This window comes from Nycticebus coucang, chromosome 16 (genome assembly GCF_027406575.1).
Source record: "Nycticebus coucang isolate mNycCou1 chromosome 16, mNycCou1.pri, whole genome shotgun sequence".
NCBI lineage: Eukaryota > Metazoa > Chordata > Mammalia > Primates > Lorisidae > Nycticebus > Nycticebus coucang.
In genome coordinates, this window is record NC_069795.1 from 49,421,299 (window position 1) to 49,437,988 (window position 16,690).

Here is a 16,690-nt window from a genome sequence, read left to right on the forward strand (position 1 = left end):
GTGTGGACAGATTCCTCCTAACAAAATAAGAAAATTACATATGGAACACCTCCACCCCCTTATTATCTTGAAATCATTACATTGTACAGGCTGAGAAAATTATATGGTTCACTTTGCCACGTACTGGATCCAAGGACATACTTGTTGTAAATAAAGCACTGCCATCTTTTTCTCTGCTTTGCTTTCTTCTCTTGATTCTGCTTACAAGGAAGATACTTATGATAATTGGCAGATAGTGGCTCTTGCTTCAATAAGCCAAGACACAACAAATAGATAGTGAGTGGAAGGTAAACAATGACCATATTCAGTACTGATTTTTAAAAGATACTTTTCCTGGGTGACATTGACTCTGCAGCCCTAGGCTGGAATGGATGAATATTTGGTAATTAGAGTATATTTGCTCATTCAATTTTAATTTTTTCTTCACAAAGTATTTCATTTTAAAATATGATCAGTAAATTATTTTCACCAGACACTCACCAAGGATAGATTTATTTGAAAAGGGCTAAAGAAAATAACGCCACTGGGCTCGGTGCCCGTTGCTCAGTGGGTAAGGTGTTGGCCACAAACACTGGGGCTGGCAGGTGAACTCGGCCCAGGCCTGCTAAACAATGACAACTACAACAAAAATATAGCCAGGCATTGTGGGTGCCTGTAGTCCCAGCTACTTGGGAGGCTGAGGCAAGAGAATCGCGTAAGCCCAGGAGTTTGGGGTTGCTGTGAACTGTGACGCCAGGCACCCTACTGAGGGCGACATAGTGAGACTCTATCTCAAAAAAAAAAAAAAAAAAAAAAAGTAAGGCCACTGATTTAAAGCCAGCTATGTTTGGGTGCACCATGGATAGGACAGAAGTGCCAACATACACAAGCCTAGAGATCTTGCTTTCTGGTTCATTTTCAGTCCGAGACAAGAAAACTGGAATTTTCCACATGGTGAACAGGTTTGTGTGGAACTCCTCAAAGGCACATCCAGTTCACCCCCCAACCATCCCTCATTCCTCAGGCAGCCCACCAGGTTAGCACAGGTGTCCTGCCCTGTGCCTCTCTCCCATCTATCTTTAACCTGAAAGGACCATTTGCATCTTTAACTGGTGAACTCTTATTCCAACTTGAAGACCCAGTAGAAGCATCACTTAATCTGAGATCCCATCCCTGACGCCCCCAGGTAGTCTGCTTGTTCAACATGTTGCTTGTTTCTTTACCACACTCTTTGTAATGTAGCAAAACATTGGGGTTAATGCCCTAGGAGCTCTGCTAACTGGGTGTGTGGATTCCAGTCCTGGCTCTGACACTAACTGTTTCCCCATGGTCAAGTTGTTAGAGCTTTCTATGCCTCAGTTTTCCAATATGTAAAATGGGGCAAGCAATGGAACCTACCTCCCAGAGTTGTTATGTGACTTAAATTAAAAACACGTGCAGTACCCGGAGTGGGCAGCACAGAAGCAGCAGTCTTGCTACCAAATTCCATCTTCATACTAGAGGGTGAGCTCCCTGGGGTTAGGAGACCCTGACCTTTAAAATAGTTTTTTGTACTAGAACTCACATCACTTAGCTTTGTACTTATTAGCACCTGGGAAAAGCTTTATAAATACTAGATGACTGATTTTTCTTCTTAAGTGCCGTTTAAAATACAAAAAAAGCAACAAAAATGAATGATACTGATTTGGGAATGTTATCTTTTTAGAATATTTTAAATTTTGTCAACGTGTGCTAAAACATTCTCATTTTATATTGAAAATCAGCATAACTATGAAACAAATATACAATTAATGTAAAAGTATCAAATGAAGCAGTGATTTTTTTTATAATGGTAAAAAGTAATCTTTTATTATTTGGAAACAACCCACGAATATAATGTCATGGCTACTTTAAGGGAAATTCCTAAAAAGTAGTCTTTCATTGAACTGAAATATCAAAACAGAATTTACCCAGAGTGGTTTGTAGTTCCTCTTCACTAGGACTTGGGGAAATCATAGGTATAAAAGGGATGTCTCGTGTCTCCAAAGGAGCTGAAAACAAAAGTAACAAGGTTGTAAATTTTTAGATTTAAAGCCAGCACCAGACCAGACTGATGTTACATGAGATTCCTTCATTTGAAATAGGAAAAAGAAAGAAGAAAGTTAAATGTTGCACAGAACTTTCTGGAAAATGAATGTGGAATACTATAATAATGGCTTTCAACTGTTTTTTCCACCAGGACACATAATAAATGGCATTCTCTGCTCGACATAATCCATGAGAATGGCAGGATAAGATGAGATGTGGGCTCTAATCAGTCCTGGACAGTTAGCTGTAGCTCTGTTAGCTCCCTCCCTCTGTCCCATCTAAGAGAGCATATAGGATTACAAAATGAGTGAGAATATCATCATTGTTGGGAAAATCTTCTTGAGTCTGCTCAAGTTTTATAAATAAGCCACTGCCATATTTGACCGATATTAATAATAATTACTTGTAGCACCTTGCAAAATTGCCATATGCTAGTATGTTGTAACAGCACAACTGAGAACCACTACACCAGCAGAAATTATTAACTGGATGGGATGAGTAAGGTGGACTCATTCTGAACCGGGGGGAGATGTGAACATGGGGCTAGATGAGGTAGATGAAGATTGACTCAGTAATGGGTTGTCTTAAAGTGGTGTTCAGAGCAAAGCCTTTACAATAGTGAACCCATCTCTTTCTATTTTGGAAAGAATAATAACAATGAGAATGAAATGATGAAATGTATTGAGAAGAGATGATATTTCAATATGATCACTTGAGAATGACCTGCAAACTTGATGGTAGCAAAGAAAAACAGAGCTGGTCAATATGGAAAAACCATTACCTATTGTTGTCTTTGGTGGCTCAATTCTAAAGGTAACAGGTTGCAGAACTATGCCAAAAACAAACCAAAGAAACACATCCGTGAGAATTACCACCTGGTGAAGTCAAATAGCTTCTGTATTTTCTAGATGCATTGATTTAATCACTTAAACATTTTTTCAGAACTATGGTAAATATAAGAAAATGTATTAGATGCCATTTAGGGAAATTAGTTTAACTAAAACTTTAACGTTCTCATTTGTTGTAACTTTGAGCATACACCCACAGGTGTAGTTACATTTACATTTTGAAAGGACATAAAAGAGTTGGGTAAGTTAGTAATTATGTTTTATAATTTTATCATGATCTGCTATTGAACAAAAACACTTCTAGGGAAAATAAACTAATTATACACTATTCTTTCATTTAACCAGGGCAAAAAATTTTTAACCAGATATGTGATCAAACTTCCCCCAAAGAAATATACATTTTGTATCCATATTTTCTCCATATTTTTCCCATATCACAACCATTAACATTTATTTATCTCAAAAATATTTTTTGAAAAACACACTTCTTAGCTGGGAAAAGAAAATAACTCACCAGGTTCACGCTGAGAGACCTCAGGGTCTGGTTTATGGGGCAGGAGCACATCTTTTGGAGCTGAAAGAAAAAGATTAAAAAAGACCGTGGGTTCTAAATGTCCCACTTGGGTTGACCTTAATTCACAGATATAAATTCCCACAAGAAACGAATGAAGTGAAAGTATTTTCCCAATAGTCAAAGACCAAAGCTGAGAAGATAATTATTCTTTCCAAAATGGAAAAATGTCACTGTGTAGGGAAGATTCTGGGGGCAGTAAAACAGAAACAAATTCTGTCGCAGTTCATTATGAAGTCTTCCTTGAGAGAGAGTAAAGAGGAAATAGCTAATATAATTAAACACAAGAAAGTAGGTCTCTTTCAGAAGAGAAAGCTCGGCCTGAAGTGGTTAGCTGCCATTGGATATGCATGCCAAAGTCCGCTTAGCAACAGAGAATACGTTACCTTAGAGAAAAGGCAAAATGGCTACAAACTGAAGAAAATGAGATAGGCGAAAATCTTGAAAGTGCAGTTGTTTGGGGAGGAAAAAAGCAAAAAGAAATCAGCTCCTCATTCGAACATAGCACTGGTAAAGCTTATGATAGTACTTGATGAGTGCTAAATAAATGCTAGCTGTTGCTGTTTTTGTCTTCCTTAGTTATGTAACGTTCAGTGTATTAGGAGCCAAGCACGCTTGACACATGAGAATACGAAAACAAAAGACAAAAATGCTGCTAAAGAATAGGTGTACTCATATCCAGTCCCTGACCTCCAGCATATTTTTAATGCTCATATTCTACTTTGGCAAAATAGAACAGTAGATTGAAAACGTGGTACTTTATTTGGGAAATTAACAGGGTGATTTACCTACTGTTAATACCGGATTTCTACGGCAAAATCTCATTCCGAGAGCAGTACATAGTACTTCTTTGACTCAGTTTCCCCATAAGGAGGACTTCCTCGGGCCTATTCCCTCACTGAAAGGTTTTCCTACCATACAAAAGATTTCATAAATATCTGTGTCTTTTGGCAGAGTAACTTTTTTGCATCTTATATTACTCTGGAAACAACAACAACAACAACAACAACAACAACAAAAAACAAACTATTAGGATTCAGACCAGAACTCTTCCTCAGAAGAAAGATGAAGAAAATTTTTGTATGATGAGGTGTGCCAAGTGTAGAAACAGACTATATAAAATGAACATTCTCTTTTTATTGTTTTGGGGGATTATATTTAAATTGCATGCCACATATGTTCTTAGGCTAAGCCACTAAGTACCAGCTAAATTGTAGTTGTAGAAATTGACAATGACCAGACACGTGACTCAGTTAGAACTTCTATGAGCTAAAAGGTGACATCCAGGGAATTTGAAAATTTAGAATTTTTTTCTAAGAAAAAAGGAAACTTCAAAAGGGCAGCAATTGAAAAAGCTGGAGAAAACACACCACAACAGCTAACATTTCGCTTTGCAATGTCAATTTTTTGGGGGGATTCAAATGGTAAAATATGTGAAATTTACAGTTGTAAATCAAACTAAATGTTTATCCAGAGTTTAAAGGAGAAGGCATTTTGATTTGGCTCTGCGAAGGTTATGACCATTCAAAACAGCCTGTAGTTTATAAATGGCCCAATGAGTTATAGCACTAGAGTATATAAAAGAAGCTGGGATTAAGAAGAAGCTGAGAAGAGATAACGCTACTCATAAGTAGACCATTCTGCAATGCATTGCTGGCTGCTGCTCGAGTGGACTGAGGAATCTAGACCGGGGTAATGTGGATTCCAGCTGCTGTAATTGGCACTTTTATTTTTAACCGTGAAGCGATGATTTAATAAACTGCCGTAGCAGACTTCCTAAAGCAGGTGAAATCAGTGGAAAGGAAAGAAATAGAAACATTTACAGGAAAGGAATATGAATCATTCTCCTACTTGGTCAACTACTGCTCCAAGAAATTCAAGTTTCTTTTTCCCCTCCTTTTTCCTCTATGTGGCATTCCTCTATATATGAAATTGAACAAGAGCCTGATCCCCAACATCGACAGCTTTCAGACTGGGAGAAACTCTTCAGTGTAAATAAGGATGAAAGCAGTTTCTATTTCTGCATAAGAATACTGACCATTATTATATATTAGACTCAATTATTACTAACCCCAATTTACCACGTATACTAGCTGACCAGTGAATTATAGTAACTGTCTTTTTGAGTGAAGTGTGGCACTCCGAAGAAAAATTCAACTAACATGTAAATGAATGTGCGTGAAGTTTTAATAGTTAGATGAGAATTAACATGCTACTCTCTGATGAAGTGGGTGGAATATGAGGTTTACCCTGAAAATAGGCTACAAAAAAATTGATTCTCATAGAAAAGAAATATATGTGGACAAGGTACCTTTTTACTTCATGGTCCTCTATTCCTTTATTCTTACTTCGTACGCTTAGGTCCAGTCTGAGAAGCAGGCCAGTCTCCCGTTCTTCCAGAGGCGACTTTCCAGGCGAAATTTCCCCTGTGCTCTTGGGTCACCCAACCTCTCACTTTCTCTGAGGACTTTTACTTTCCACTATTTTTTTTTATCTTATATTTGTCACCATTAGCTCATTAACTTCCTAAAAAAACAATCATTCCTTGGACCTGGCCTCTCCTTCAGGCCACCCCTCTCTTGCTCTCCTTTCTCTAATCATAAATGTTTGTGTCTCCCTCTCTTTTCTGGTCTTTTAGTTGTGTCTTCTCCCTGCACTTGGGTCTGACTTCCACTTCACTGATCTCCTACAACATGCCTTATCCAAAATTCTGAATTACAAAAATTGAGACAAAAAACTCAGAAAATTGAGTTTTTCCTTAACTGATTTAACAGAAAAACATAACTCGTACTGATCTTATTGTTTTTATTTATCCTGGTTTATAAGACGTTTCTTACTTCTCACTGCAAACATATTAACGTTTGTAATGCAGGATGTATGTACCCTTTTAATTGTCTAAAATCTGATAATCGCTAAATTCTGAAGCCTCTGGCCCAAGGCTTTCAGATAGTGAGATTCTAGACCTGCATGGTGAGATTAGCAGCCTTCTCAGATTCATCCAATCTCCCCACCTTTCTTGGCCACCCTTCCTTTCTTGAGACTATTTCCTGCTCCTCCTTTCTCAACTCCTTCTTTTAGGTCTTCTTCTTCTCCTTCTCTTTCTCCCCCTTCTCCTCCTCCTCCTCCTCCTCCCATTTTTGTCACTCTGTCACTCTGGGTAGTATGTAGTCATGCCATCATAGCTCACTGCAACCTCCAACTCAGGGCTAAAGGATCCTCCTGCCTCATTCTTCCAAGTAGCTGGGACTATAGCCACACACCACCACACTGGGCTAATTCTTAAATTATTCTGTAGAGGCAGGGTCTTGCTATCACCCAAATTGGTCTTGAACTCCTGACTTCAAGAGATTCTCTCACCTGGACCTCCCAAAGAGCTAGGATTATAGGCACGAGCCACTGTACCTGGCCCCTCTGATCTTTTTTTGACAACATCTGGTGGTTTTTTTCCCTCTGCCTACTGCTTCAATGTAACTGTGCCACCCCAATACAGTAGAACCTCTGTAAGTTGACCATCTAACAAACTTTAACAAACTGGTCAACATAGGGAGGTGGTCGACATAAGGAACTAGGCCTGCTATACTGACAGGTACATGTGGCGCATATTTGGTCTATGAAAATCAGGTCAACTTAAAGAGGTGGTCAACTATGGAGGTTCTACTGTATGTGATTTCTGACTTCCTGTTTTCTCAGTCTATACTTTTACCTATATGATCTCATCCAAGATTTAAAAACCATCTGTATGTAGACAGGTGACTCCCAAGTCTGTCTCAAATCCTGACTTCTGTTTAGAAATCTGGAAAAGTATTTCTAGCTACCACATAAGCTATTTATTCCCATCTGAAAGTTCTACTGGCCCTGCAAACCCAGCAGGTACAAACCCAAGTCTTTACTCTGCCCGGTGTTCCCCGTCTTAGTCAATGGGATCATCACCTACCACTCGCCCAACCTGGGATGACAGTCATTCTTCTCTCCATAACACAGTTGGTCAGTCACTCTCTAGCTCTCAGCAATTCCATCCCCCAAAGCAATTTTAGTGTCATTACCTTGCTTCCCTTCCTACATGACATACCCTTTTAGACTCTTGAGAAACTTCATAAGTGATTCCTTGCCACCAATCTCTTCTTGCCAGTTAATACTCCAAGTTTTTTTTTTTTTTAAAGGACAACGATTTTTCTAAAATACGGATCTAATTGTATGACCCCATGATTAGAAAAAAGAAAAACACATGCACAATCTTAATTCTCATAATTGCCTGTAGAAAAAAATTTGCATAATGGGAACGGCCCTCAGCCACATGAGTTCAATTGACTTCAAGTCTTCATCTTTCGATAATCTGACCCACATGCCTGGCAATTTAATCACTCTGAGTCATGCTGCTCCTCAACTGTGCCGACCACTTTTCATAACCCTGTATCTTGCTTCCATATAAATCATCAATAGCTACTTGCCTACATATCTTATAAAATCTATTTTAAAGCTCTTTTCCAAGGTGATGTGGAAGAAAGCCAGTTCTGGGGTATTGGCTGTTTGTCTTCACTCAGACTAAAGACTTTTCTCTAACGTCCTTGTGGAATGAAGTTATGCCTAGGAGTCTAGAGAATGGAAGGAACTGTGCAAAGAACCCCAGACTGACTTACTAGTTGATACAGATCAGCAAATCCAAGTTTGTTGCTTTTGATCTCTTTTAGAATAAATTTTGAGATAAATATCATGATGAAACATAACTCTGTTTTGATTCAGCATGGTAATCTACATTTTTAGACTTTTTACAGACTAGTCTATTTCTCTTAAATACCAGTACAATATATGTAATCTACCTTCTGTTTTCTGTGGTCAGACTTTCAGAATCTGGTAACCTTCAGGTCTTGGGTGTATTAGGTTCATTAGGATGCAAACCTGAGCCTAGATGTAATCCAAAAGTTGTCTGCACACAACAGAATCCAGTGTCTGAACACTTCTAAGGAAACTGAAATGTGGTTAACAGTTGCTTTATGATTGATTATTCTTGTAGGCATCACACTTCGGGAGCAATGAGGGGACTCTGATCACAATGCTGGGATCCACGCTAGGCTTGGAGATGGACTGCTAACTCTGAACACTCAGGACTGAGAGCACTGGGAGAAGATGACCAATGAGAGGGAGTTTCTGTCTTATGTCAGTGCCGAGGCTTATTGGTTAGTTTCTGTGAATAAGGTTTTGAGGGGCTTAAGGCAAATATTAAATGTTAATAAAGAAGAAAAGAGTTTATTAGATATGTTAGTGTGATGAGATTACACCCATAATGTTTTTCTAGAGTTAAAAAGTAAAGTCACTTAAATCCACTGTTGTCTATACTGAATTAATTTCTATTACGTGTTTCCACAAGTGAACATTAAATTGATCTTTTTCAAGTGGGAAGATCAGCTTTTTTTCTTTCTCTTTATATATAATATTGGGTGTTATGTTTAGTGTTATAAATTTAAATTCTAGACTTCAGGGCAAAGGGGCCTCTCTCTAGCCTATCACCACCACCAGCAGCCACTGACTGTACCACAACAGCATTAATACCCTTCACTTATGCAACCTGGAAAGGATTCTAGCCAGGGAATTCAGGCTTGCTTCCAAAATACCATCATTTCAGATTATAGTTGGAAATCCTCTGGTTCTGGGAAATGTACTATGCTTTTAGGAGCATCTAGGAATTTATAATAATTGTATCTTTAAAAGGAAAGAGAAAAAACTTAAAGCATTTCCCAGATTCTCTTGTGACAAATGAGTTTGTTTTGGTTTGTCATTGTTCAGCTAACAGTGTCTTCCTAAGGCCCCTCGAAGACTTCATGTAAATAGTAGTCGTGGTGAGACTAAGGAACTGCCTGGGCCCTTGAATTTCCAGCTCTGAGTAGTCCTATAAGCATGAGATTACTTTCCACATAAAGATGATAGACAAAAATAGATTTGTAATTAAACAAATCATTTCTTTTTTGCTTTTTGTGAAACAAATTTCTTAACCCAAGATACTGTTCCATAAACTTGTAAAGCAGAATGTGACAGGGAAGAAAGCCTTAGTGTTAGATATAGTAAAATTTATAAACCTAAGTAAATGGCTAAATATCATTATTTCTATTTGTAAAATACATCATTTAATCAGTTTTGTGGAAAAACCAAATTCTTTATCTTCTTGTTTGGTGAAACATGTGAGTACAGTATAGTTAGAATTGGGAGGTTAATTTTTTGTACATGAGAGAACTTGAGTTCTAGGAAAGAGATTGTCCCCTTGCATAATTCTGTGCCTCTTCATTGTGATAAATAGCTTTACCACATGAGCAAATGGACATTCTCATGAAACCTCTAAATAATCATACCACATGTGACGTAACATGGCATTTGAACATAAGTGAAATATGGACCTCACATCTACCAGCTCTCATGTTTCACCACGGCAGAGGGTGACAGTAGAATACATTTGGCTTCAACACAAAATAAAACATTTACCAGGTGAGCTGTACAACACTTCTGGACTCGGTGACATTTTTGGTTTTGAAGGGACATGCGGGGGCTTCTTAGGAACTGCAAGAGAGAAGTCAGAGCACGAGTCATTTGTTTTCAGCACTTCCCAGGCACACCCAACACAGGAAGCACAACAACCCACAGCCTTGACACTGACATAGCAAAGCATGACTGACTCCGGAGGGAGGCAGGAAACTCAAGCTCTAGAAATAGATTGGTTAGAACTCCAGAGACTGTTAGAAAAATGAACTCTGAGAAAATGTAAAATCGGACAAAGCATCGGGTAGGATGAAGAACTTTTTTGACATCTTCATTTCCGAGGAGATAGCAATGAAATGAAGACAAGAGTGCTCTTCTCTTGTGGATATGCTGGCTTGACTTCTCCTAAGGCCACCTGATGTCTTCATCTTCAGGTGAGCAGGTAAAGGCAGGGAAGTCTTTGTGAATGCTGTGAAGCCTGGATAATTTTTAAGTCATCTGGGGCTGTCGATGACTTATGTCATAAGGTAGAGTGCTGTGGCATTACAGCTCACAGCAACCTCCAACTCCTGGGCTCAAGCGATTCTCCTGCCTCTGCCTCCCAAGTAGCTGGGACTACAGGCACCTGCCACAATGCCCGGTGGCTATTTTTTGGTCACAGCTGTCATTGTTGTTTTGCGGGCCCCAGGCTGGATTTGAACCTGCCAGCTCAGGTGTATGTGGCTGGCACCTTAGCTGCTTGAGCCACAGGCGCCGAGCCAGGATATATTATTTTTTTAGCTGAGTTTTAAGTAATCGGAAAAGAATTAAAAATAAGTGAAATAAGGCAGATTTAAAATCATTAGTTAGATATGGAATATGGAATAGTCTTTGGGGGAATTTTCCTTTAAAGAAAAAAATTAGTCATTAGTAAAATTTCTCTCAGAATCAGATATTAGACACCACACCTAAAATCATAGGGTTTTTAACATTTTTCCCTTTATCAACAGAAATTCTGAGATACAACTGAAGTATTTGTGGTGGGAACCCAGAATCACTACCTGGATCATGCATAATTTTGATGGTTCAGACATCTTCCTTCCTCTAGACCATTAGTGTTAGTAAGGATTTCTTTCCTGGTATACTTGGTGAGTACGCCTCAGATATTTTTTTGGTAAGCAGGCCATGTTTTGATGAAAATTTCAAGTTAGATGGCTGGCAGGAGGAATCACATTCAGGGACAGAAAGGGAGGGATAGGAGTCTAGTCTCAGGCTGGGGCAGGAAAAGGGAGCAGGCAGGCACCTCATTCTAAGCAATGCCATTCCTGTCTTTCCCATCTTAAGTAATATAACCCTAAGGAAGCTTTCTGGAAGAATGATGCACTTTTTGATCATGTCTAAAAATAAATTTAAATATTTACTAGGTTATAGAGAAAGACTTGTTTTATAAGGGTTAAACTCAATCTGATATCATTCAACAGAGTAATCCTACTAACCTTGAACTTTTAAAGCTAAAGTAAAAAATAATGTATTTACCTGGTTGTGTCTGTGGGGTTCTTGGACGTGCTGATGTTTTTGGCTTAGGAAGAGCACGTGGGGTCTGCTTGGGAGCTAAAAGAAAGGATAAAGGTTCGGAACTCTTGAGCCCTCCAAAGAATGGCAGTGCCACACCTCCAGGAGCTCAAAGACATTTGTTAGTGACTGAAGATGTAAGTACATAGAAATTGATGCAATTATATCTCCTAAAGATCTGCAAAGTACAAGAAGGTGATTTTTCTATATAATGGAAACAAAACAAAAATGAACACTAAATGACATCCAAGATATTCATTCGGCTGGCAAAATGAAATTGTTAGAACTTCGGAAATATTTGCTTCAAATGCCTCTTAAATAGGTTGAAAATAACTTTCATAACAAGAATTCATTATTACAAGTTCACATCCTTTTATCAGAACATCTACATGTATTATTTTAAAAGCAAACACATAACAATGTCTTGTATATAAAAAAATTACATTATAGTCCAAATATAGAATGTATTAACAGCAAGTGCTAATGGAAAAAATAAATCTACCAAACAAAACATAACTTTTGTTGGTTATAGTGGGGAAGAAAAATTAAGCACCATAGATCCTTTTCTATGGAAAGTTATTCCTTTCCTGAGAAATTCCTAAAAAAGTGCTAGGACATTCAATGTAAAAGCCAATTGTTTCTTTATCAAGAAAATTAAAAGTATATCCTGTTGAAGGAAAGACATTGTCAGATGCAAGGTTGCAGCTTGTGGAAACACCTCACTTGGTTGAACTAGTGTTTGGGATGAAAAAGGGGAAAATGGTGTTAACGCCATGTGGTTTCAGATACCTTAAGACAAGCTTGCTGAAAATGAGAGTTTTTAGAAACCAGAAATTTCTGAAGGAGTCTGCAGAAGCTTCTTTCTGATATTAAATCAAAATACACAGAATATGCAATCGTTCCAGAGGAATCTTCCTGTTTGCAAAGAGATAAACACTAAGAAATGTTGGAAATTATACTGGTTTAGAAATCTGGAACTGGGGCGTTTAGACCTCCCTTTGTTAATAACTGGGTTTACACTCCCAGGTCTTCCATCAAAAGTTACACACTTTTTAAGAATCTTTGCCATCCTAAAATTCGATGATTCTAGAGTTTCTTATGGCCTTTTCTGATTCTCAACTCCTTTGCTTTAATGAGGTTCCACTTGATATGGTATTCGCTCTCCCCAGGGTATAAGAAAAATCACCTTAGGTGTGCCGTAAAGCCACTCCATGAAAATCGATACAGAATGAGATGAGCATCACTAGTGGCAGTATTTGCAATTAAACATTACAGTAAATATTATTATAGCTATTAAAAATGAAACCTTGAAAAGTTAGATACAACTGATACAGATTTCATTAATGTAGTTAATGTAGAATTTCTATAAAATTTAAACTGTAGAGTTTATAGGCAATGTTTAGTAGGATATTCCAGAGGACAATGAGCAAAATTAATATTCACATCTTCCTTGGAAATAGTGCTGTATTAAATAATTTGATAGAACAAAACAGAAGTTTGGACTTCTTCATGATAAACTTCTGCTTCATGGAGACCAATAGCTGATGAGAGAGTTTTTCCTTGTAAGAAGAGGTATATTTAGTTCCCATGATGATGATTCATTCATTTCCAGCTTTACCACCTTGTAACTTTATGACCAGCAAAAGTAATTGGTCTGATGTCAGTTTCTTTTACTTGTACATAATGAAATGACCAAATCATTACAGAAAAGAGTAGAAAGTAGTATGATACCTAAATAATTACGAGCTGGCTGGCCATTTACACCCTCTTTTACGATGATTGAACAGTTAAGCCTATTTCTGGAGGTTTCTCTTAACTTCAAACACAAAGTAAATATCTTACAATACTTTCAACATGAACATAGAAGTTGCAAAACTAGTAGGGATGATAAAGTAATTAAAATTAGAATATATGTGTAAACAGAATATTACTGTTCTTCCTCAGAAACATTTGTATTTCTTGAATTAAACACTTGCAGAATAGCTGAGAGGTATTTTTCTGCCATATCCTAAAGAAAATCCACAACACAATACTGGTGTTTCAGTGATTATTGAAGATAGTGGGAAAGCAGAGAGCAGCATCACCCACCGCAGACTGTGAGCAGAGCAGTGAAGTCAGGGCCTTTTAATCTGAAAGTCACCTTATTGCTGTTCTGCAAACACTCACCTCATACATGAAATACAAAATAATGTATTTACCAGGTTCAGTCTGAGGCTCATCTGGGCTGGGTAGGATTATAGGTTGAGAAGGCAGAAGTGATGCTTCTATGGTAACTGAAGGAAAGTACTTAGGTTACTATAGTGCTTGACACAGCTTAAGTATAGATGACACACAGGATAAAAACAAATAGATTTTTAAAAGTAAAAACTGTAAATCTGCAGCAAAATAGCACAGATCTATGTCTTCACAAGGCATTTTTTTTTTAAAAAAAACTTAGAAACTCCATGTTACAAAGTACTTTTGAAATCCTCCTGCCACATTAGGGCCCTACTTCCTCAACAATGCTAGAAAGATATATTCCATAGGAATTATGCATGGAAAAGGTAAATTAAAATGTCATAGCATGAGCTAGTTAAGAAACATTGAATTTCAGTTAAACAATGGAGAAGAAAAATCAAACATGTCAATGAATGTGATGGAATGATCGCTAATGGAAGGCATGTTGCTAGGTCAAAGTATAAAGGGATCATCATACAAAACAATTATTACCTGAAATGGTCAACACAGTACCATGCTGGCAGCATGGTCAAGGTTAGGAGAAAAAGATGCTATAGATTCAGCACTTTCACTGACTTAAGTAGAGAAAGCAAGCGAGGTCTTGATGTAGAACTGAATGGGAGAAGAGACATTTTTGGACAAAGGTTGTGAATAGGAGTGCCTAGAAATAAAAGTGACTGCCATGACGGAGAATGATGGTGGAACATGAATTCACAATGAGAGAGACCCGAAGGTTCTCAGGTGGCAGCAAGCACACAGGTTTAGTACCTAATGTGGTCTCAGGTGGTTCAGACCCATATGTAACAGATTCCACAACCGTATCAAAACAAAGGAAAACAATTTCAAAAACTATCAGATGTTCACTACTTCTTTCTTGAAGGCAAACACCTGCTCTGTACAGAATTTTCATCATAATTTACAGATAGACAATGTATTTAGGAAAAAAAGAGAATCAGGAGAAAATTCCTAAAATACTAATCCTTCAACTAATATTTATGTTTAACTGTCATTAGCTGGCTTTCAAATGTTATTTGCCTCAATCTTTAGATAGCAGCAGAGAAATAAGAATTTGTTTCTGTATTCAGAGAGTTTATCGCTTTAAGAATTGAAGAAGAATGTTGGAAGCGACAGGTCTTCATATCTATTCAAACATAGACTATGTACTACTGTTTGAACTGTCATGTTCCATGGATGTAGCATATGCCAAGTAAAAATGTGCTGAATGTATGAATTACAGCATGTAAACTTTTACCATCTTCAGTCTTTGGCTCCTCTGGCCTGAGCGGTGCTTTGACAGTCGGATATACATAATCTGTTTCGGCAGGTGCTAGGGAAGAAACCGGGAGTGGCTGATTAATGGCAGGCAGCCCAAAATATACTGTAATGGAAGGCTGTGGATAATCTGAACACGGAGGTGACAGCTATCTTAAGCAGATACATTCTTGAGGGTAACATTTTGGTAGATTATAAAGATGGCTATAATTCAGAGGGCAGAAATGAAGGCGGGAAATGGAGGCAGTACGCTGTGCGGGAAACACACACACACGGTAACTGGCAGAGTATACAGCAATTTCCACCTGAAGCAAAGCAAGTAATTTCACTTCCTTGCGTATTTGGTAGAAGGATTCTGGTAAGAAAAAGGCATAGAATGAGTCAAGTCATTGGACAGCATGGGGATGAATCACGTAAATGAAAAATAGGATGTGCATATATACCTATATTCCTATTGAAAGGGTGACCAGAGTATTAAAAAATGAAATTGATCAAGAAGTTCTGAGAGCAGCAGACACTAGCACAGGGTGCTGCATAGCATGAATTTCAAGATCCACTGAACCAGCGGGGACAGGTGGCTATGAAGTAACACAAAGCATGAGGACATCCAAAGATGACTCTGTAATGGGATGGAAAAGCACATGTGCCTGACTTCCCACCAGGAGGCATTTTTACCTATGGTTTCCTTTGATGTCTCAGGGTTATATGTAACAGATTCCAGAACATCAGAAGCTAGCAAAAAACACAAAACAGTACAAAGGATCAGGGATGAGTTGTCCTGAGCATTGAATGAATACAAAGAAAGGATTTAGAAAAATGCCTTGTGCTGAGTAAGCACTCAACTGTCAGGATAACATTATTATTAATACCAAGAGAAACTAATCACTGAATTGGACTCAGAATATTTTAATTGTTGTAGGTTACCATTAACATAGCCGTACTTTGTACCTTCAACTTGAGTACCCAAATGTCATTTATCTGATTAATAGATACCATAAGGCATAGAGGGGAAGTTCAAGGCATCTTATTGTAGTTCTGGGACCCAAATGCAATGGGCGAGAAGGATTCTGACTCCAGGTACCACAGATCTTCTTTATTTCAACTGAGAAGCTTCAGGATGTTTAAAATTGGGGGGAGGTGGATGAGGCTTCCCTTCCATCCACCTTTGCATTTTTGAAACTAAAGAAAGACCTTGGGTTGCTACAGTATTTTTAGGCCAAGAAACCCTTGACAGAATTTTACGTGGACCTGTGTTTTCTAAAATATGTTAGAATTTTCTTGAGTTTATTTCTTAAATTAAAAAAAAAATGTTATTTTGTTTCTTATTGTCATTGAGGGTTCCTTTAGAGACCAAAATCACAAAGTTTGTTAACTAAAGGACTAAATATTAATATGCATAGTACTCAGAAGGATCCCTAGTTAGTAAAGATGGAGAGCTCCTGATAAACGGGGGTGAAGAACCCTCTAGCTCAGTGGTGACTGGGGAGCCGGGAACTTCCAGGGAACACTTTTTGTTGTTGTTAATAGGGATACCTTATTCTTTAAAATAAAAGAGAATAATGAGAATAGCATATAGAGCTTATAGAAAGTAAGTTACTCAGAGGGACTCTGTGGTCCTTAATTGCTGCTGCTTTATAGATCTAAATATCAAATAGAAGAGGCACAATTTGGACCCCATATTTAACACTGAATCATATGGTGTAGTTTTAATGAGGGTTCA

The 16,690-nt window shown here is 37.9% G+C and overlaps 1 protein-coding gene across 7 annotated transcripts in view; it reads right to left on the bottom strand.

Moving 5' to 3' along the window:
• ABI3BP (ABI family member 3 binding protein) overlaps positions 1 to 16,690 on the bottom strand; it is a 258,235-nt gene that overhangs the window by 50,642 nt on the left and 190,903 nt on the right. For 5 of the 7 annotated variants that reach the window (XM_053565779.1, XM_053565783.1, XM_053565782.1 and 2 more), the window contains 8 exons: positions 15,646 to 15,702; positions 14,951 to 15,025; positions 13,680 to 13,754; positions 11,446 to 11,520; positions 9,937 to 10,011; positions 3,409 to 3,468; positions 2,828 to 2,875; positions 1,929 to 2,009 (listed from right to left, as the gene is read on the bottom strand). In XM_053565779.1, coding sequence (XP_053421754.1) covers positions 1,929 to 2,009; positions 2,828 to 2,875; positions 3,409 to 3,468; positions 9,937 to 10,011; positions 11,446 to 11,520; positions 13,680 to 13,754; positions 14,951 to 15,025; positions 15,646 to 15,702 — 546 coding nt within the window. The remainder of the gene's footprint in view (positions 1 to 1,928; positions 2,010 to 2,827; positions 2,876 to 3,408; positions 3,469 to 9,936; positions 10,012 to 11,445; positions 11,521 to 13,679; positions 13,755 to 14,950; positions 15,026 to 15,645; positions 15,703 to 16,690) is intronic. The other 2 variants (XM_053565785.1, XM_053565784.1) reach the window with 1 other exon arrangement.